Below are 23,077 nucleotides of genomic sequence, written 5' to 3'. Positions count from 1 at the left end.
CTGTGCCACCCCGTGTCCTATGGTTGAAGAGAGAGCTCAATGGTGTTTCTGTCCTATATACACTGCAGCTTGGTTGTAGGCCTGGTTGGCTGGGGGACTCACTCTCTTTTTTTCTTTCAAGTTTGTTTCAGCAGTTTCTTTTAAGTTTCTTTGGCACATCCACCCCATACTACACCATAAAGACAAGCTACTCAGTCATCTGACTAAAACTCCAACTCATCCCACAGAACCCAACTCATGTCACCTCTCTGTGAAGCCTTCTAAGACATGCCTGGCAGAACTTCTTGGTATCTCCCTAGTGGTCTCCTCACATTTTTTTTTAAATGACAGCTAATATTTCCTGAGCTCTATCGGTATCAGGTGCCACGCTGAATGTGTGCATGGCTTCCTCATAACGCTGCAAGCTCTAGCGCCTCCCTACTGCCCTACAATGGGATGCATGCTTTGCAGATGAAGAATTCGAGGATCTGAGGGGTTAAGTGAGATGCAAGAGGTTCTGACCAGCCATGACCCACGGTCCGCTCTGCCTCCACCCCATCCAGGCTTGTTCCCAGGAGCTGGGAACCCTGAAGCCACGGGGCTCCCAGGGAACCTGAGTGATTCAGAGGCCTGGACAGTGGCTCTGTGTGCTGGGATCTGAGTGACAGGCCTTGGGAGGTAGGAGGGCCTGCGGATGGGGGAGGTGAGTGTGCTAGGTGATGGTGGGGGCGTGGCTGGGAGCTGAGGGCGTGACTGGGGGCGTGGCTGGGGCAAGACTGGGAGCTGTAGGCGAGACCGTGGGCGACTGTGAACTGTGGGCGTGGATGTAAGCTGTGGGTGGGGCTAGGACAGGGTAGGGCGGGCTGTGAGCTGGGGGCGGGGCTATGGGCGGTGCTGTGAGCTGGGGCGGGGCTAAGGCAGGGAGGGGGCGGGGCTTAGGCTGGGGGCGTGGTACCGACCTTACGGTGCTGCTCGTAGTTGCGGATGAAGTCCCGGAGCTGCTCCTCGCGGCTTTCCAGCGTGGCGTACAGCTGCTGCATCTGGCTCACCAGGTCCGTCTTCTCACCCTTCAGGCGCTTCCGATCGGCCTTCATGGCTGCAGGAGAAAGGGGAGTTAGTGGCCCAAGCGGTCACTTCCAGATACCCTAGAGCAGGAAGGGCCACTGGCTCCAGGCCCGCCGGTGGATGACAGGTCGAGTTTGCAGAGACGAAGTTCAGTCATTCTGTCCCAAGCTGCCAGGCCACAGATCCCACACCCGCCCGTCTCTCGAGCCCCCTTTCTCACTGCTCAGTGAGATCCAACGAGGAGCAATGACCCATCTCTGCGCCAGTGGTCTCTGACCCCCCTCTACCCCTGCTGTGAGTGCATGAGGTCCCTCGTGAGAAAGAGCCAGAGGAATGGTCAGCACCAATCCCCTCAGAGAGAAACTTGGTGTCCCCCAATTCCCTATGGAAATGATCCACTGGGGCTCATTCTGAGCTCATCAAGAGGCCTCAGTCCCCTCTAGCCCCCACAACAGTCTGTCACCAGCCCCCCAACCTCCACAGCAGATGTGACACCAGGAGTAGGAAAAAACAGACTTGATCCCCATGAAAACCTTATTGCTTCGTGGGCCAATATCAAGAGAGTGAAAAGACAACGAATGGGATGGGGGAGAAAGTCTGTGACCATTGGGACTCCCCCACTCCCAATCCAGCAAGGATTCCTGCACCTCAGTGCCGAAAACACAGAACACCAGGCTGAAAATGGGAACAGAATCTGAATGGGTCCTCTGGCACCGACATCTGCTTTCACCAGGGAACTACAGACAGAAACCACAGCAGGCTACCAGTCACACTCTCCAGCATGGCTAAAATAAAGACGACAATAATAAGTGTTGACATGCATGGGGGAAATGGGACCCTCAAACACTGCCCGGGGAAATGGAAAAGGGAGCAGCTGCAGTGGAAAGCAGCCTGTCTGCGGCTCCTCAGACTCTCAGCCGTGGCCCACCAACCCTACTCCTAGGCACAGAGGGAAACATCTGCCTACACGCAGCCTGTCTGCAAACATTTGTAGGAGCATTAGTCATCCTGATTCCCTGAGCACTTAAAAATATGCCATATGGAAACGGCCATCAAGAATAGACACGTCACGAGTACACTATGCTGAGTGAGTCCTGGGACCGCCAGTCACTAAGGGCCTGGGGTGCCCTGACTGACAGGAACACTGTGGAGAGGGGAGGAGGCGAGGGGCCACTCAGAGATGGGGCATGGGGGAGCTGGAGGGTGGGAGGCTTCTTTCTGGGGTGTAAATGACACTCTCATAGAAGACATGCAACCGTGACTGGGAAAAGCCCTCTGAATTGCAGGATATGAGCTATCTGAGTGAGCAGTCACACACACACTCACAAACACACCCACATTCACAAACACTCCAAAACCCACATACACACACCCATACCCCTGCATACACTTACACCCAAACCCAAATCCCCCCACATACACACACTTACAAACATACACACACTTACAAAATCACCTACACCCCACATACATACTCACAAACACATACTCATACACAAAACCCCCCAAACCCTGCATACACAAACACACCCATACCCCTGCATACACAAACACACCCATACCCCTGCATACACTCACACCCATACTCACATCCCCCACATACACACTCACAAACACCCCACACCCTCACATACACACATATACTCACAAACAGACCGCACACACACAAACATTCCAAATCCCTCATACACAAATATACCCCCATAAATACACTCACACCCACACATACACCCCCCCACATACACATACTCACATCCCCCCAAAATACCCCCCCACAAACACCCGAAACCCCACATACAGAAACACACCCATATCTCTGCATGTACTCACACCCACATCCCTCTACATACACACAGTCACAAACACACCCCATAGTCCCACATACAAATTCTCACATATTCTCTCACACACATTGTATACTCACACTCTCGCACACACTGAATCTCTCAGTCACTCACACTCAGTCTCTCACACATAGACACACACACACACACACACACACACAGAGCACCACATGTCCTAAGTAAGCAGCCCCTGGCAAGGTGGTATCACTGCAGGTGGGCTCCCTGGGCTCTTCCAGGAGCCCCCTTTTGGACAGAGCAATGGGAGGAGGTCTCTGAGGTGACTCGGGCTAGAGGACCCCGTGCCTGGAATGGGGCGGTGGGAGGAAAGGAAGACAAGAGAGCAGCTCCTGGCCTCTGGAGGCCTCCAGCCCAAGAAGGCTCAGAGTGGTTAAGTTGTCTGTGCAAGGTCACACAGCCATTGTGACCCCAAAGTCCACACATTGACCCTACAGTGAAGCCCCTCAAACCCAGCAGATTCTGGCCCTCCAGAGAGCAGAGGGCAGTGATGCAAGCAGGCAGGCAGCGGCTTGGCCATGCCACCTCACCCTGCACAGCTTATGCATAGCAAAGTCTTAGATGTGGCCCAGGAACCCCAGACCCCAGGCTCCTGGCCCTGCGCCCACATAAGCTGATGTCATCTGGGCCCAGTGGGGGACTGTCATCCTCCTGCCCTCTGCTCCCCTCCTCCTGGGCAGGAGAGGTGGAGTCAGGTTAGCTGGGGTCATACCATCATGAGCGTGGGGACACCTGGTCCTGGGTGGCCCTTTCAATCCCTGGCCCCTGCGGTGAGGTCGGCTGTTCTCACAACTGGGCAGAGCGGACAACTTGGTCAGACTGGGATCTAGTCCACTGTGCTGGGGGTGGGGCAGGACAGTGGGGCTCGCGGAGATGGCACCTGTTTGCTCCCCTGTCAGGCCCAGGAGACGGAGAGACAAGGCCGGGAAGAGAGACGGACCAGGGGAGAGATGGGGTCAGGGGAGAGACAGGATCAGGGAGAGATGGGGTCAGGGAGAGACGGGGTCAGGGAGAGACAGAGTCAGGGAGAGATGGGGTCAGGGAGAGACAGGGCTGGGGAAAGAGACGGGGTCAGGGAGAGACAGGGCCAGGGAGAGATGGGCTCTGGAAGACAGGGGAGTAGAGGCACGAGACAGTGTCCAGAGGAGCGAGCGGGGTCCGAGAACAGTGCTGGCACACTGAACACACTGTGGTGACTGTTCTGAGAGACCCCAACCCTTAAAGCAGTGCCCGGCTGAACAGGCGCCCAGGAGAGCCTGGTCCCAGCAATCTGGGGGACTGGAATTTTCTACCTGCCCCTCTCAGCCAGGCCTGGCAGCACACCGGAAGAGGTTGGGGCATGGAGGACACTGAGGCCAGCCAGTGGCCACAGCGGAGTCTCTCGGGAGGAATCATGGGAAGGACCCCCCAGCAGCCCTCCTGGGGAACCTGGCCTCTGCCCTCTGGCTGGAAACTAAGCCCCTGGGGCCCGGATATGTCTCCTCTCCAGCCCCATCTGGACAAGAGCCAGATTCCAGGCCCGTAGCCCCCAGAGACTCCGGGGGTTGCGCTCTCCCTCTCTGGCAACCCTGGGCCTCCCTGCACTTTTGCCAGTCACGTCCCTTCTGTGCAGCCCCTGCAATCCTCAGACACACCAGGCCGCTGTGAGCAGTGGGGCCACCCCACCCCCAACACTTTCTCTGCAGGGCTTCTTCTCAGGAGCACTGGGCCCGGAGGCCCCTGGGTTGGACCCTGCCACCCTGAGTGAGCCTGAGAGTTGAGTCTTTACAATCACAGCCCGGGATTATCACCTCAACAGAAGGGGCACTGGGCAGATGGTACCGCGGGTAGGGCACTTGCCTTGCATGGAGCTGACTTGGGTCCAATCCCTGGCATTTCCTATGGTTTCCCTAGAACTGCCAGGAGTGAGCCCTGAGCACTGTTGGGTATAGTTTCCCACACAAACAAACAACAACCCAAGAAAACAGGCAAGGAGGAAGTCCCATGGCACGAACAAGGCACTGTGCTGTCGGCCCTGATTTTCAGCAACACATCTTCACCAGCTCAAGAAGCTGGGGACCCCCAGGCGTCCCCGCAGTGGCTTGAGGTAGGAGTGTGTGTGTCCACACCAGGCGTGATTGCTCCCAAGCATCTGATGGTGGAACCCTGAAGAGAGCTAGTGTCGTGGCAACCCTTAATAATACCCTGACACTGGTGGAGGGATGGGTATTTGATCATTGTATAATTGAAACTCAAGCACAAAAATTTGTAAGTCTACAACTGTACCCCATGGTGTCTCACTAATAAAAATTATATATATATAAAAAGAATACCCTGAGGTCCTCATGCCGGGGCCCCGAGAAATAACATTAAGCTCCGCACCCAGCTGTGCGTTCTGCCTCCTTCCATGGTCACTGGTATTTTGCCGATGAAGATTAAAGTGACAGAAATAGAGATGAGGACATTAACAAGGACGTTGCCATTAATAAGGACAGAGATAGGGTGGGAGAGAGAGAGTGGTTCAGGTGTTTTCCTGGCACGAGACATCCCCCAGTTCAATCCCTGGCACCCCAATTGGGATTGACCAGGCAGGAATGACCCCTGAGCACAGAGAAGAGTAAGCTCTGAGTGCTGCTAAGTATACCCCCCAGTCCAAAAGAGAGAACTTGCCCAAGCAGTACCTCCGGGCTCCTTATCTAATAGTTTGGCTGCCCCCCAAGCTGTTACCCATGCTCCCCATGATCCCAGCAGCCACATCCTCAGGACTTTGTGCTGCGGGTAGGTGAGGAATCTTCCATTCGGGACTGAGAAGTGAGCCCCGAGGAGCAAACATGCCCAAACCTGCAAAACTCAAGCAGTGCAGCCTGCATCTGTACTTCTGCCCTGGGCTCCACATCCCCATTTCATGACCCCTCCTGTGCCACGACACAGTGACACCGACATGGAACCACCAAGCTAGGGGAAGGCACGAAAGTGTCTCCAGTTCCCCCAGTTCCGTCTTACAGCCCCAGGACCTTGTGCAGATTCCCATAGCTGCTGACCTGACATTCTTGTGCGTTCACCAGTTCAAGAACCCTTGTAAAATTTCCACGCGGGTGGACGACGCGTGACAGTCCTGGTCTCCGCAGGTGGGGGAGGGGTGGTGACCGGGGTCAGGGTGGAGACCTGAGCTGTGCATGACGACCCCAGCCACTGCCAGCAGGGGGCCCTCTTTCTTTTCTGTTGGAGGAGCCCCACGTGTCTAGGGAAACCCCTGAATGAACACCCATGAAATGTTGGGGGCCCTCAGAGTTCTTCCAGCTCAACCTCCTCTCACAGATGGGAAAACTGAGGGCCAGAGAGGAAAAGAAGGTATCCATACCCCAAAAGCAAGTCAGTCTAGGTCTCCTGCTGGGGCTAAAGCATCACCCTGGGGGCCTGCCCACACAATCTTAATATTTCGTTCTTTATGATGGTTATATCCACGATCAAAGTCTGGGACAGAGGATGGAGCTTTGCAATGGCACATAAACCCCGCACGGATGAGCCCTTGCATTCCATCCTTCCCGGACATCCTTCCCCCACTCCCGAAGGAGTATACCCCCTTCCCAAAGGAAGTCTAAGATCAATTTCCGCATGGATCGAATGAGGACTGAAAGCCTAATCATTTCTGCCTTGCAGAGTACAGACTGGTCTGTGCGAGGTGGGCAGTCAGGAGCTGACCTCGGGCCTTTTGGGTCAGAGGCATGGAGCTTTGGTTCACAGCTCCCTCATGAGTCATTCCTCTGCTGTGGGGATCTTCGGCACTTTCCAAGGTTGAAGGGTCTCCCCAAAGGGGTGCTATCACTCTCAGAGAGGAGGGGATACCTCAATGAGCTCTAAAGGGTCAGGGACCTGGCTGACCTTGTCAACCCCAAGCCTGTCACACAGTAAGTGCTTGGGAAGCAGCAACTCGGGATTAAATATCTCAGTAAGGTGGCCAGCCCAGGGCAGTAGGGCACCGGCGACACTGTCCCTGTGTTTCCTTGCATGATGCTCACTCTGAGTCCCAGAGCTCTCAGAGTTGCCCGCACAGACCTTGGCCAGCTTCCTTGGACTCTGAGAACTGTGTCCATGACCACTTCATGCTGGGCAGGAGAGAGAGAGCCTCCAGTGGGCCAAACCTTGGGCTGATACAGGGTCCCTGGAGGTTCAGAGCTCTCAGGGTCAATGCAGAACTGCAGACCCCGTGTTTCCCACTCAGGACAACACGGAGCTGCCAGGAGTCCACTGCTTCATGATAAGAGCCAGAACGAGTCCCTACACACCCCCAGCACCAGCAGCTCCCCCCAGCAACACAAGAACATGCCACTGCTTTTGTCTGTTTTTGAGCCACACCCGATGGTAACTCAGGCCTTCCTTATTCCTGGCTCTGCGTTCAAGGATCACTCCTGGCGGTGCTCAGAGGACCTTCGGGATGCTGGAGATTGAACCCAAGTCAGCCGCATGTAAGGCAAATACCCAACCTGCTGTATTATTGCTCCAGTCCCTCCCTGGCTTTTTTCCTCTCTGGACTTGGCCACTGTCCACTGCTATGCTGCTGCTGATCATGGAGGGGGAGACTTTGCTTTATCTCCATCTCTTAGCCAAGGGACCCTAACTTCTCCCGTCCTCAGAACTCAGTGACGGTCATTCTGAGTTTCCCAGACCCAGGCTCCTCTCTCTATCGGTTTCAGTAGAGCTGGAGGCCCACTGCCCCACTAGCCATGCCCAGCCCCCAGGAGTCTGCACCAGGATCCCAGAAACCAGATGAACAGCTCAGGGTTGGGGAGATGCATGGAGGTGGGAGGGAGTTCAGTTCTCAGGCTGCCTGATCCAGACTGTCCAATTTAGGAGTTCCAGAGAGGACAGCCATCACAGCCAGGCCAGTGTGGTCTGTTAGGAAGAGTAAGGGCAGGTGGGAATGCACGTTCCATCAGGAGACATGGCTGCCCTATGACTATATGGGACCAGCATGGTCGCCAGACAATTCCAAGCTATCACTGTCACTGTCCTTCTGTTGTTCACTGATTTGCTCGAGTGGGCCCAATAACATTGTGAGACTAGTTACTGTGTTTGGCATATCGAATACGTAACGGGTAGCTTGCCAGACATTGCCGTGCGGGCGAGATAATTTTGGTAGCTTGCCGGGCTCGAGAGGGGCAGAGGAATCAAACTCGGGTCGGCCATGTTGGCTGCGTGCAAGGCAAATGCCCTACCCGCTGTGCTATCGCTGCAGCCCTCCAAGCTATATATATATATATATATATATATAGTATTATATATTTATATACATATATACATACACATGCAGACACATGCGCACGCGCGTGCACATCCCCCCCCCCCATATATATAGCCAAGTGCCTCTTTTGGGGAGTCACACCTGGCAGTGCTCAAGGGCTCAATGCTCAGGGGTGACTCCTAACGGTGCTCAGGGGCCATATGTTGTGCTGGGGATTGAATTGGGGTCTACCAGAAGCAGTCACTTGCAAAGGAGGTGCCTCATCCGCTGCACTATCTTTCTGGCCCCTGTTGCTCAACGTTGACAATTAAAGCTAATACCCAGCTAAATGCAGACTGCTGGGCTGGTAGATGAAAACTGAGAATGATCTGAGTCACTGCTGAAGTGGGGACTGGGCTTTGCAGGGAGGGACCATTCACCAGCTGTGTGACCTCGGTTACTTCCTTAATCTCTCTGTGCTCTTTGCTGCTGTACAAAGCGAGGGCCAGCGGTCAGATTTGAGGCCAGTGATGTGGACTTCCTTTTGGAGCATGGAGTAGAGGAAGGGCCCTGACCATTGCAGCCAGATGCAGAATCTGCCTCTGGCATAGGCTCCCAGGGAGAAAACCTCCTGGGGCGGGGCGGGGATGGGAGTCCCCAGAGGAGATCCAAACATGTGGTAAGAAGACAGCGAGAAGGGCCACTGCAAGGACCTCCCGGCCAGGCGCAGCTGGGAAGGGTGCAGGGCTCACCTGGAAGCCGGCAGGGAGGGGTAGGCGCCCACTTCCTGCTGAGGGAAATGGGAGGGTGGGGATGGGGGTGTGTGTGTTTGTTTTCCAGCCTCTGAAGGCGAGTCCCGGAAAAGTCCTCCTTCCTCCAAGTGGCCACTAAAAATAGTGGCAGGGGATGGGCCCGGAACACCGACATTCCCCAGACTTGGGGGTGTGGCGCAGAGGTTTCTGGAAATGCAGCGGCATAACCTCAGTGAGGGCTATTGGGAAGACTCTGGTGGGTGCATGAGGTCACACTCGGGCAAGAGGCTGGAACCAGCTTGATCCTGGGAGGAAGAGGAGGAGGAGGGGAGAGAGGAGGAAGAGGTGGACAGCAAGGTGGAAGTCAGGGTGTGAGGGACCTTGGGTACGCACGGCCGTTCTCTGGGTTTCGGGGTCCTACCTTTAAGAGGGGCACTCCGCTTCTCTAGGACCTGCAGAAAGATGCACAGAGAACCCAGGGATTTGGGGCCTGGTCTCACCAACCCCCTGGTGCCCAGCAGAAACCCCGGAGGGCCGCTCCAGGTGAGATGGGGCAGACAGCGGCGATGCTCAGCCTTTCCCAGGTAAGCGAGTGTGTCTGGGTACAAGCTTTTCCCTTCCCGAGATCTGAGTCCTGGAATGCCACATCAACCCTGATGGTGGGAACAGTTCCCCCGAGCACAGGCCCCAAACCCTTCCAGTGCTCCCCAAAGGGCCTCACGCACATGTCCACTGGAGCCCTCGCTAAGGAAAAAAAGCTCTGAATGGGGTCTGCCTGGAAGCCTCCTGGAAGGGCTTACACAGGGTGTTGCCTTAGTAGATTGGATCTGAGTGGGTTACCCACCACTCCACACACGCAGATGAGCTCACCAGGTCACACAGGTACATGCTGCTCAGGCCTGTGAACCTCTGCTGTGAACCGTACTCCCATGTGTGTGAGTGAATGTGTGCACGCACGTGTGAGTCTGAGAGTGTATGTATGCGTGTGTGAATATGTTTGAGAGCACATGTGTGTGCATGGGTCTGTGTGTGAATGTGCGCATGAGAGTGTGTGCAAGTGTGTATGTGTCTGTGTATCTGTGAGTATGTTAGGAGCACACTGAGGGTGTGTGAGCATGTGCGCATGCATGTGTCAGCATGTATATGTGTAAGAGCAAGCGGAGCGTATGTGTGCATATGTGTGTAAACGTGTATGAGCATGTGTGACTTGTGTATGTGAATTGGTATGAGGGTGTAAGAGCACGCTGAGCATGTAGATGTGTGTGCATGTGTGTGAGCGTGTGTATGAGCATATTTGCATTCCTGAATGAACCAGTGTATGTGTATGCGAATAGATACATACATGGATGCATGTGTGCATACGTGTGAATGTGTGTGTGTGTTTGTGTGAATATGTGAGCATGTGTGTGCGAACAGCTACTGGAGCAAACACCTCCCAGGGCTGGGTCACAGATGTGTCACCCCACAGGGAACTGCAGGGAAGTTCCAGTGAGGACCCCAGGGGGAAGGTAGCTCAGGATGGCAGCTCTGCTGTGGGTCCCACAGCACGCCAGGAGGACAGGACCTGAGCCTGTCCTGGGTTGAGTCCCCTCCTTCCTACACTGTCCAGGATGGCACCATGTGTGGGCAGCGGCGATGATGAGAGTTAAGGCCGAGTCTGTGAGGTGCCTTGAGTCTTGTCACACTTGGTGTCACCCCCCACGAAGACACAGACAGAGCCTTCGTCCTGCCTGAGCATAGCAGACTGTGTGTGAGTGCGCGCGCGCACGTGTGTGTGTGTGTGTGTGTGTGTGTGTGTGTGTGTGTGTGTGCATGTGTGTCTGTGGGGAGCCAATTTCCACTGATGATACCCATCAGGACCCCCGTTGATAAACAAGAAAACGAAGGCAAAAAGTCAGTAGGCTGGTCCAGCTCAGGGGCAGGCAGGCAGACCTGACCATGGACAGAGGTTTTGGCTCTGAGAGGTCTGGCTCTACCCAAAGACTGTCCTCCTCCTCATAGGTGCCACAATGCTCTCTGTGTGTTTGTGGTGTGTGTGTGTGTGTGTGTGTGTGTGTGTGTGTGTGTGTGTTGGAAGGTGGTGTCTGCTGGGTCACCCTAGAGACACTGCTGGGGGAACATGATTCATGGTCCAGGGGATTCACGGCAGGAACTCAGGAACTCAGGGTCCTGCCTCTCACTAGCTGCAGGAGCTCAGGGACCCCCCAGAGACTCAGGGTTCTTCTCCACGGACTGGGAAGTGCTGATGGGGAGCCCTTGGTGTTCCTCAGAGTGAAGACGGATGTCATGGAGAGGGGACAGCTGCTGTCCTGAGAAGTCTGACCATTTCTGGCACCAGGTGGAACCCGGCCACTGCGGCCACAGACCAGTGCACACCCTCAGGGTCTACTCGTGTGGGCAGGAAAGAGTGTGACTGTGACTCCAGCTTCCAGGCCCCGGACGCCTCCTCTTCCCGGAGGACGCATGCGGCTGCAGCTGCCAGACATGCTGCAAGTCACAGGAGCCCGTGTTTTCTCGTGCTTGTTTCGGTTGGCAACACAGTCAACAGGGACCCAGTTACTGCCACCCCCTAGCAAAGGGCAGGTTCTCACTGCCACTCCAGCCAGGGCCCCCAGCTACCTGACGCCACCCCTTTAATTGGTGGGCGCACGACTTTGATGGCAAGATTGGAAGTCTACTGTAATTAAGATCTCTATAAAATATTTGGACCGCCATGCCCAGATATATTAATGATTATACATCTGAATGTTAATGAGTGTAATTAGATGAAAGATTAGCCAAGCCTGTCGCTAAATATACATTCAGGACTGATAAACTCTCGTCCTGTAAAATTATGTGTCAGCAGACATACACACGCCGATTTCTGAGATGGACTAGGATTTTTCTCCTCCAACAGGGCGGTCTAGAAAGGAGCGGAAGAGAGGCAGGCAGCAGGAGGCCAGAGGGTAAGAAAGGTGGGGAGCGGAGGGAGGGTCCGAAGAGCCCCAGAATGTCCTGGGCAATGGTGGAGAGAGGAGATGTGGAAGCTGGCACGTGTCCATGGGTGGGGGAGTGGCTGGTTTCCATATGAGGATCGTGCTCCCAAAGCCGGGAGCACGCTTTACAGGGGTGAGTGGGAAGCAGAGGACAAAGAGTTCAGGCCAACCACATAAATTTGAGGTGTCACACCATCTTCAAAAACACAGTTTTAAAATGACCAAAAAATACGCTGCCAGTCCAACCAGGGGCTGAAAAAATGGAGCTGGGGTTCAGACTTTTTTTTTTTGCCTTGCATGCGGCTGGTACCCTGGCTTGATCCCCTGGATGGACTCTTTCGGATGGGGACACTGTCCCTGAGTTCTCCGGGGAAACAGCAATGTGGGCCTTGGGGGGCTTCTACCAGTGCTGGAAGTGCTCACCCTGAAGTGCTCAGCTGGTTAATGGGAGACCTTGTGCGGAGAGGGTCTGACCATGAAACCCACAGCAGTGGCAGGACCCACACATGGGGCTTGTTGTGTGCAGCCCACAACACAGGCCAGTCCTTCCCTGAGCCGGCACTGACCATCCCACTTACAGAGCAGGAAACTGAGGCTCACTGATTCCCAAATGAACCCAAGATGGGGCTGGAGTCCAATCCCCCATGTGGGCCCTTACTCACTCTTCTACCCTTTGACACTCGCGGGCCCATGAAACGAGACCATTGGGGGCCAGGTCAGGTGGAGATAAAAGCCAAGGAGAGCTTGTCCTGAACCTCAGCAGGTGACAGGCCATTTAACTCAGATCCTGTTAGAGCAAACCCGTGGCCGCTGCCTGCTAGAACGGGGACTGGGATTGTCGTGGCGGATACCAGTGGCTCCGCAGTGCAGGTTTTGTCACCAACGTAGCTGAGAACGTCTCACACAGAGAGTGGGAAATTCGGCCCACCACGGCAGAGCGCTCCTAAGCGACAGACATTCTTCTCCCAGTGAGATCAAAATAGCTGACTGCACTCGGTGTGTGCTGGCTGCAAGAGCCAAGAAGACAATGCCAGCCAGTTTTTTCACCAGCTGACCTGCCGGTGTGTTGACATCACCCATGGAGGTTACTCATCTACACGGACCTTCAGCTCGGGGTGAGAATGATTAAAGTTTTGAGTTAATATCCTTCAATGTGGACTTTTTACATGGAATGTAGCTGTCTGGCCGACACCCCCAGGCTCACACATTCTCACCAAAAATAGCGATTTGCTTTTTTTTTTTTTTTTTTGTCACACCCGGTGATGCTCAGGGATTACTCCTTGCTCTGCACTCAGAAATTACTCCTGGTGGTGCTCTGGGGGCCATATGGGATGCCGGGTATTGAACCCAGGTCGGCTGCATACAAGGCAAATGCCCTACCCGCTGTGCTATCACTCCAGCCCTGAGCTTGCTTCTTTTCAATGCATCCTCCTGATAACTCAGGGTGAAAATTTTTGTGCAGACCCCCTGCAGAGGAAACAATATGTTTGCTCTGCAGGCTAAATGTATCCGCATATATGCCAGCTTAACTCACCCAGCAAAGTGCTCTATCTACCAGGGCAGGGCGCCCTCTCACACAGAAACTGCATTACTTCATCCTGCACAGTGCTCCCACTCAGGGAAGTTGAGGCAGCAAAGCCTATAGTCACTCTACTCCCAAGACAGAGTGGCAAAGCATGGTGGGTCACCAACCATCTCGATTTCTTTCCTCCTCTTGCAATTTGCTTTTCACGGGATGAGCCACTATCTCTGGTGGTGAGAGCTTCTCATCTTTGTGGGCTGTTGCAGGGCCCACAGTTCCCCCAGCGACAAATAAACTTTACTAACTTCTCCACAATACTAAATGTCTTCTTCCTTCCAGACATTCAGAAAGAAACCAAGATGCTTGAAACAGGGTCGGAGAAAGAGTATAGTGGAGACAGGCAGGCGCTTGCCTTGTGCACGGCAGGTCAAACACCAGGTTTGATCCTGGCACCACACAGGATTGCCTCAGCACCCTCAGGAGAGATCCCCGAACACAGAGTCAGGAGGAAGGCCTGAGCACCAGGGAGTGTAGGCCCCCTTCAAGCCTCCAAAAGAGAAGGAAAACTCTGTGTGGGTGGGGATGGGGGCGGGGGTGGATTAAAGATGCTGGGAGTCATGACTTGTCTGTCACTAAGTCTTTATCTACATGGCACTTTGTTGACTTTTCATCTTTCCAGGAAATCCCAGTGGTTTTACTGTAAGATGGCTGTGCCACTGTGTCAATGGGAAGAAGTTTGGGACACCAGATAAGCAAGGGTTGAGTTGAGGATTAGCTTCCAGGGAGAGACCAAGTGTGAAGGCCTCCTCTAAAGGTGCTCTAGAGCTGACTTTGTCATATGTGGTTCTGGTCGCACGTTCCAAAGTAGCTGCACAGGGGCTGGAGCAATAGCACCGTGGATAGGGCGTTTGCCCTGCACACGGCAACCCAGGTTCGATTCCCAGCATCCCATATGGTCCCCTGAGCACCTCCAGAAGTAATTCCTGAGGGCATGAGCCAGGAGTAACCCCAGTGCAATGCTGGGTGTGACCCAAAAAGCAAAAAATAAAATAAAATAAAAATAGAAAAACCAAACAAAGTGACCGCACATTTCTTGGTGCGTTGGGCTGGTGCATTCCGGCTGGATTTCTTGTCATTGGAGTCATTGCCACGTCTCTTTCTCCCTACTGTTCGAGCTTCTTTGAAAGAAGGTTCAAAGGTTTTATTGGTTGGCTTTTATGCCTCCACTTTTGTAAGGCTTCACACTTTACAGCACCGTGACACAAGAAATAACTTCCTTTCTGAGAGACCGCAGTGCCGTCCTCAGCAAACAGCGCACGGGGGTGCGGTGGATTTAAGAGCATCTGAGGACAGGGAAGGGACATGGGATGTGACAAAGACAAAACACTGACAGGCAAGCTGATGAAACACGTCCTGGCGTAAGTACGCACGCCGGTGGTTCTGCCCAGCTTGGGGCCACAATTGTGGCCAGCCTGGTGCTAAGACATAGTAACTTTTTTTTTTTGCACCCAGCCAGCAAATTTCTGTGGACTCTAACAACCTGTGGAGCAGTGGTTAGAAAACCATTGCTTCTCACAAGCTCTCACCATCCAGAATCCGCTGAGAGCTGCTGTTGTGGGCAGGTGACAGAGGGAGCTGCAAGGACTTGGGGCTTATCTGAAAGGACGTGGTTTCAGCCCTTGTCTCGAATCTGAGAAGGAAAGCAGTTCTCACTTCCTCCACTCTAGCAATCAGGCCTTGTCCTTGCCAAGACTGGCTATGGCACACGTCAGAGATACTGTGGGTTCCACCCCAGACCAACCCAGGAAAGTGAGGACTGTGATAACGCCAGTCACAAGAATTGTTTTGTTTCCCTGTGCATGTGAAAGTTATGCTTATACTACATCTGAGTCTGTACGTGTGTGACAGCATGGAGTCTGGAAAAATAATGGACAAGCCTTACTTGAAAAACATATTTTGGGGGCTGGAGAGACAGCACAGCCGGTGGGCACTTTCCTTGCATGTGGGGTTCAACTTCTGGTCCCGTATATAGTCTCCCGAGCACTTACAAAAGTAGTTCCTTAACACAGAGATAGGAGTAAGCCCTGAGCACAGCTGAGTGTTATCCCAAAACCAAAACTCCAAACTAGAAACAACTCCCCCTACCATTTTTGGTAGAGGGAAAAAAAAAAAAAACCAAACACATTAATTCTCATTTGTGCCTCAGCGAGCTGCAATCTTTATGGCCATGGAGGGTATTGTTTACAAGACAATTCAGTAGTCAGAGAGACTATACAGCAGGCAGGGCATTTGCCTAGCATATGGCTAACCCAGGTTTGATCACTGTCATTCCATATGGTTCCCTGAGCACCATCAGAAATGATCCCTGAATGCAGGGTCAGGAGTAAGCACTGAGCAATGTTGGGTATTGAATAAATAAATAAATAAATAAATAAATGAAGAGAGAGAGGGAGGGAGGGAAGGAGGGAGGGAGGGAGGGAGGAAGGGAGGGAGGAAGGAAGGAAGGAAGGAAGGAAGGAAGGAAGGAAGGGAGGGAGGGAGGGAGGGAAGAAAAGACAGTGCGGTATCTAGGCTGGGAGGTAGCTCATACTGAAGAGCAGATGCTGGCAGGTGTGTGACACCGAGCTCGAACCCTGATATTATATGAAGTCCCTTAGGATACAGCCCTGGAGGTCCCCCAATTATCACTGGGGTGAGAGCTGGGCACCCCCCCCGCCAAACTGCCAGGTTCACAGTCCTGGGCTGAGTTGCCAGGGACGGATGGGCCCCGGCATGCCCTGAGCATCACTGGGAGTGACCCCTGTATAAGAAAAAAGTGTTATCTTCTGAGTCTATTTGAGTGCTGGGGGTGAGGGACTGGAAGAAGTGCAAGCAGATCGCACGGGTAAGCAAGAGAGTTCGGAAGGCAAAATAAGGATTACGTCAATGTGCCACGGGGCCTTGGCACTTTGCATCCGCTCTGCCTGACACTGCTCCCCTCCCGCCAGTCCCAAGCCCAAGGCCTCCTCCCTGCCAGTCCACTCGCAGCCACACTTTCTGGACCTCAGCACGCAATGCGCCCTCAACTCTCAGCGCTCCCAAACATCGGATGCTTCCCTAAAGCTCTCTCTCGTCTACCCACATGTTTGTTTCCTGTTTACCTGCGGCCTGGCTAGCTGCCTCTCCCTCCTGACAGCCATGGATGGGGATTTGGCTCCTTTCATTTCCTGCTGTGCCCATAGCACTAAGGCCAGAGTCCAGCATGGAGCGGGAGCTCCATAAATGCGGGGGGAAGCCATGGAAAGGGGCCCCAGGGAGATGAGGAGAGGCTGCAGGAAGGACAGTGGGCAGGGGAGGCTGCGGCAGGGCTGAGCTGCCTGGCCTGGCTCTGGAAGGCAGGGGTCATTCTAGGAGGGCCACGGCATCATTTGCGGGCGCACCTGAGCATCTGGGCAAGTGGCCAGCTCCACTCGGCACTGCCAGCGCTTCGTGGCACCTGTTGCTGGGAAGACCTGAGAAGCCGACGGGGAGCTGTGGGCAGCGCGTGCTGGAGGCCACGCCCAGGGCTGTGCCCCACACTGGGAGCCTACAAGGACTGGGGCGTTGAGTCATCAGGGCAGAATGGAGAGGTGACAACTTGTAAATCCATGCGCAGAGGCATGTAAATCCGTGCATGCCTGGGATGGAAGAGGTTCAGGGTCACCGCGGTCGGTTCAGACACATTTTCTAACCTGGAGAACACCCTGACCCCCAGGTCTCTTTAAACAGGACCCCCTTTCTCTAGCAGCAGGTGAAGCCCGCACCTTGTCCAAATCTAAGCGCTCCTACTGAACTAGCAGCACCCCTGCAGGAGCCTTGATACTGGGGCTGTCATTGGTGTTAATTCAATTGCACCAAGTGTAAGCCCTAGTGGGACACACCGGGATGCCCAGTGGGTTAAACCTCTGCATCTCCATTGGTTCCCCCACTGTGAAACAGGGCCAGAGAAAGCACCACCTCCCATGACTCCTTGGAACAAGGTGCCAAGCACAAATGACCAGACAGAGCTCCCTTTGGGTGCTTGTGTCCTTTCCCAGTGGTGGTAAAGTGAGGGAGGGAGGGAGGGAGGTGTGTGTGTGTGTGTGTGTGTGTGTGTGAGAGAGAGAGAGAGAGAGAGAGAGAGAGAGAGAGAGAGAGAGAGAGAGAGAGCGAGCGAGCGCAGGGGAGGATCCCCAAAGTCCCAAGCAGCCTGGGACTGCCTGGAGGAAATCTTCTATGCCCCCTCAGGGTGGAGAGGGGTTGTTGGCACTGCTCCCCCATCTGCACCCCTCCACCCCCATCCCTGTGCACGCATGGCCATCCACAGTCCTGGACTCAGGATTGATGGCCAGACCAGAGGGTCAAGACAAATGATGAGATCCTTCCCCTCCTTCTTCCGAAATTCCCTCCCTCCCTCCTTCCCTCCCTCCCTCTCCTTTCTTTTCCACAGAAACAAAAATACATGAACTCCTAACGGCTAACCTGGCCAGCGAGTAAATGATAAAGGCTGCAGGCTCTGAGAGCCAGGGAGAAGGGGTCCTCAGGGATCATGAGGGAGATGCATCTCTGGAAAGGCCTATGAAGTGCTTCCCTGGGGCTATTCACTCCAGGGTTCCCCCAACCACTCCCCGGGGCTGACAACACAGGTGTCAGGCCCTCAGTGCCCACAGGGTTCGGTGCCCACCTGGCCCCAGGGCACCAGTAAACAGGGAAGGAAGCGCAGTGACCCCAGTGGGGAGGAACGGGTTCTCAGGATTCCTGAGATGCATATTCGCCACATCTTTGCCTCTGTGCTTGCTCGCATACTATGCACTGGCCCTGACTCTAAAGGAAGCCAGCAGGGCAGCTCTCCCCGTCCCCTAGGCTCACTTTTCTTACCAGCTGGGGGACTGGCACTCCTCTCTGTTGCCCCACATGCCTGGTACAGGATCTCGCTGCTACTCACAGCATTTCCCTAATCCTGCTGGTTAGCTTGTCATCATCATGCGTGAGTCTCTGAGATTGCACCCTTCAAACTCACAAATCTTTTATATTTTGGCAGACCTTAAAGGCTACTCCTGGTCCTTTCTGTGCTCAGTGCTCACTCCCAGCAGTGCTTGGGGGACCAGAGGTGGTGCCGGGAAATCAAACTTGCAAGGTAAGAGCCTTAGTCTCAATATTATCTCTCCAGCTCCAAGCCCGAAAGCTGTAAACATGGTTACTCACACCATTTCCTAAAGGCCTAAGCTTTCTAAAAACTCAATAATGAAAGTGAAAGAAAAAAAAAAAGAACTCCTTAGTCTGAAAACCGGTATCTTGAGGGAGCAAAGTCCAGCCTTGATCTTGTGGGCAGCCTCTCTCCAGGGCTCAAGCTACCCCTGAAGAAGGGGCAGATCACACCAGACACTTCTTCTCTGGGCCGGTTCCTACAGCCTATCCACATGCTCTCATATCAGAGAAGAGGCCACCAGATCATGCCCCCCCGAGGGGAGGAATCCTGGAGAAAGAGCAAAGAGAGGGATGGAAGAAATACAGCACATAAGGCACATGCCTTGCCTCTGGCCAAGACTGGTTTGATCCCCAGAACCCATATGGTCCCCTGAGCTCACCAGGAGTGATGCCTGGGCACAGAGTCAGGAGTAAGTCCTGGGCACATCAGGCGTGGCCCCAAACAAACAAAAAGATCAAACCTCTAGATTAAACTATGGAGCTGCAGGAAATGCAAGGCCAGAGAAGTCCAGCACCTTCTTACTGTTTTTGGCATATCGAATATGCCACAGGGAACTTGCCAGGCTCTGTCGTGCAGATGCAATACTCTCGGTAGCTTGCCGGGTTCTATACTTTTATGTTTTATAAAAATATATTATAATGTGTACAACATATCTTGTTTGGTTATTATATCTTATTATAATATATATCTTATTTTTATTATTACATGTAATATTTGCTCGAGCGGGCCCAGTAACGTCTCCATTGGAGACTTTGTTGTTACTGTGTTTGGCATATCGAATACGTCACGGGGAGCTTGCCAGGCTCTGCCGGGCGGGCGAGATACTCTCGGTAGCTTGCCAGGCTCTCCGAGAGGGGCGGAGGGAATCGAACTCGGGTTGGCCATGTTGGCTGCGTGCAAGGCAAACGCCCTACCGCTGTGCTATATATATTATATATATATATATATATATACATATATATATATATATGGGCTGGAGCAATAGCATAGCTGGTAGGGCGATTGCCTTGCATGTGGCCACCCCGGGTTCAATTCCTCTGCCCCTCTTGGAGAGCCCGGCAAGCTACGGAGAGTATCCCACCCTCATGGCAGAGACTGTCAAGCTACCTGTGACGTATTCGATATGCCAAAAACAGTAACAAGTCTCACAATGGAGACGTTACTGGTGCCCGCTGGAGCAAATCGATGAACAATGGGAGGACAGAGACAGTGATTTTTATTATTACATATTATATATATGTAATAATATGTATAAAACCCTTATCTTTTGTCATTGCATTCAAAGGTCCATGGCTGGGTCCTTCTGTGATCGGCTTCACAAAAACAGGCTCCTGCTCTGGAGCACAGGCCTGGCGTGAAGGGACCCTTGATGCTGGCGCTGCCTGCACCGCCCACATGGCCAGGCTGGGGATTGGCGGGAGCAGCCGCTGGAGCCCCTAGCAGTATCTGGGTGGACACGACCCCCGAGGTGGGGAGGCGGGAGTGAAGGGGAGCAGCATCATCTCGATGCTGGGGGCCAGCAGTGGCCATGGGGATCCCTAACCCTCCACGCCGTCTGCGCCCGACTGACATCTTCTGGGATTAAAAAAAGTCATCACAGGGCTGGAGCAATAGCACAGTGGGGAGGACGTTTGCCTTGCACGCGGCCGGTTTGATTCCCAGCAACCCATATGGTTCCTAGAGCACCGCCAGGAGTAATTCCTGAGTGCAGAGCCAGGAGTGAGCCCTGAGCATCGCCAGGTGTGACCCAAAACAAACAAACCAAAAAAGTCACCACGATGAGCAGAGGCTAGCCACTCCTCAACGCGCCCCCAGCTTGGTCCCTCAAAGTTGCCATCGTTTCTATAGCTCGCCAAGCTCCTGCTCCCCTGTGACAGCCATCCTCCTTGCCCACGGCAGTGCTAGAGCAGGGCACCCGCCCTAAGGTGCTTCCTACACACTGCTGCCAGCTTACGTCTGCATCGTCCCAGCCCAAGCTCCGGGGTCCTGGGGCTGTGACTGTGCTTCTGTCCCTTCTCAGCACCCCATCCGTTCTTCCTTCCTGGGGTTCAGGCTGCCCTGGAGAGCCATGTCAGCCTCTCACCTGTGTTCTCGGAGTGAGTTGTATCACGGCGTGCCCCTGCCGTCCCCATCAGGGTTCTGGGGCCCGGTGACCAGCACCGCCATGCTAACATGGGCTTGCCTCGCCTGGAGCTGCAGCCTGCAAAGCCATCCATGGCAGACAGGCCGGGCTTGCCCGTCCATGTTTCCCTGGTGCTCCTGGGTCCCCTGGGTGGGGCCAGCTTACTGCAGGGCCTGCGCTTCCCCCACTCCCCAAGCCCCTGCTTTGCAGAAGTGTCAGCTCAGCATGCCGGGTCTATTTACTACTGCAGAGAGAAAAGCATTTGACCTCCTAAGAGAAACAAAAGTGAAGAATTTCCTGACTGATTGTCTGGGGGGAAAAATAACAGGAACTGAGGGAGTTTCTGCCCAGACAGAGAGCACTAAGTGATGAGGAGGAAGGGGAAGCCTTTGGACCATGGCTGGGAGGGAGAGGAGCCCTTGCACTGCTGCCCAGCATGGCCGGCCACACCCAGGAGATGCTGTTGTTCATCCCCCTCCCCGACCCTGGGACCCTGGGCTCAGCCGGGCGGACATTCAGGGACCGGCAGAGTCTGACAGACCTTGAACTTGGAACGCACCTGGGCAAGGCAAAGCGTCTTTGGCTCAGAGCCAGATACAAAGGCATGTGACCACAGGTCACATGGGCAGGTCACAGAACCTGTTCCCTAATGCCTGCCCCACAAGGTGCCACTAACACAAGCAATAGGGCTGGGGCGGAGGGGGAAAGTCAAGCTCCAAAAGTTTCCATAAATGACTCTGGAAGTGACAGAGCCAAAGTCCTTGCCACTGTTAGGTCAACCGGAGGCCAGCAACTCCAGGGATGCAATACAGTCGGAAGGGGTGGCAGGCTGGAGGCAGGCTGCGGTGCTCTGCTCTCCAGGTCCCTGGGCGGGTCTTGGGGGTGACAGTTACTGCATTCAAGAGGGAGGGAGGGAGGGAGAAATCAGAGTGCCACCCACATACCAGGGCTGGGTGCTGGGTCTCGGGGTATGGAGCCTTGAGCACAAGGAGGCGCTACACAGGGGGAAAACTGTCGCACGCAGTGCAGAGGCAGGAGTTTCACAGGCGGGGACGGCAGCAGCAATCACATCTGTTCACAAGCAGCGATGTGCCTGGTGCACAAACGCTCATCCGCCTGCAATCACCCACTTTGTAGCGGTACCTACACTGTAGAGCAGAAAGCAGGGGTGGGTAGGGAAGGGAGTCTGCCCAGCCCCCAGCGGGATCTCCCCCATGCAGCCGGGGGCAGGCAGGGTTGTGAAGCACAAGGGCCTGGCTTCGTCCTTCTCATCCTGGGCCGGCCAGTGGGTGGGTTTGTCAGGGCACTGCAGCCTGCGCCCCCCACCCCCCTACACACACACACACGCACACACACACACACACACACACACACGCTCCACTTCACCTCCATCATCTACGAGTGACAGAACCCCTCTCTGAGCATGGCCATAAACCCAGGGTCAAAGTTCAAGCCTTCAGTTTTCCAATCTCCCCTGGCTGACCTGCCTGCTCTGAGGTCCAGAGTCCAGCTACCATATGAGCACTTGAGAATGCCACTGACGGGCTGGGAGACAGTCCAGGGGCCAGGGTGCATGCAGGGCAAGCGCCTACCCAGTTCTCCCATCCTCTCCCTCCCCACCGTTTGATCCCCAGCACCGCAGGGCCCAGGCAGTGCTACATCTGGGGCTCTTGCATTGAGTAACTGCCCCGATCGCAGAGGATGACCAGGATGGAACCCTGGGAAGCACCCCCAAGACCCTCCCCCCACCAATATAAAGTAAGTGATGTCGGTTCCTCCACAGAGATGCTGGTGCTTTTAGGGGAACCTGTACAAGCACCAGTTTGCTTCAGACTAAACTCAGTGGTAGAGGACTCATCTAAAAGGTGTCCCTCTCTGCGGCTGGAGCGATAGCCCAGAGGGTAGGGCGTTTGCCTTGCACATGGCTGACCTGGGTTCGATTCCCAGCATCCCCTGAGCACCGCCAGGAGTAATTACTGAGTGCAAAGTCAGGGGTATAAAACCTAGGCATCGCTCGGTGTGACTCACAAAGGAAAAAAAAAAAAACAAATAAAACGTGTCCCTCTCTCTTCTCCTAAGTTTCTGATTGGCCAGAATCACAATCGAATCGTCACCTCTTATTTCCTTCTGAATTGCGCTTTTTAGATAGGGGCCATGCCCAACAGTACTGGGGACAGAGAGGGGTGCCACCAGGACCCACCTTGCTTCACTCAGCCGACAGTGCTGGCCTGACATCTCAGAGAATGTGGAATGAGATGCTGTAGCTTATTATATTAAGCTTAGCTAATTTTAAAACCCTTTACATTTTTGAAATATTTATTTCTTATGTTGGGAGCTACCCCCAGCGGTGGGTGCTCTGGACTCAGGGATCACTCCTGGTGAGGTGCCGGGGGTTGA

The 23,077-nt window shown here is 54.2% G+C and overlaps 1 protein-coding gene across 5 annotated transcripts in view; it reads right to left on the bottom strand.

The window, feature by feature from the left end:
* Window positions 1–23,077, bottom strand: part of KAZN (kazrin, periplakin interacting protein) — a 1,209,760-nt gene that overhangs the window by 60,399 nt on the left and 1,126,284 nt on the right. For all 5 annotated transcript variants that reach the window (XM_056122674.1, XM_056122677.1, XM_056122678.1 and 2 more), the window contains one exon: window positions 939–1,075. In XM_056122674.1, the coding sequence (XP_055978649.1) occupies window positions 939–1,075 (137 nt within the window). The remainder of the gene's footprint in view (window positions 1–938; window positions 1,076–23,077) is intronic.

Source organism: Sorex fumeus, unplaced genomic scaffold (genome assembly GCF_029834395.1).
Source record: "Sorex fumeus unplaced genomic scaffold, SorFum_2.1 ptg000047l, whole genome shotgun sequence".
NCBI classification, from domain to species: domain Eukaryota; kingdom Metazoa; phylum Chordata; class Mammalia; order Eulipotyphla; family Soricidae; genus Sorex; species Sorex fumeus.
This window is presented reverse-complemented; position numbering and strand designations above follow the sequence as displayed.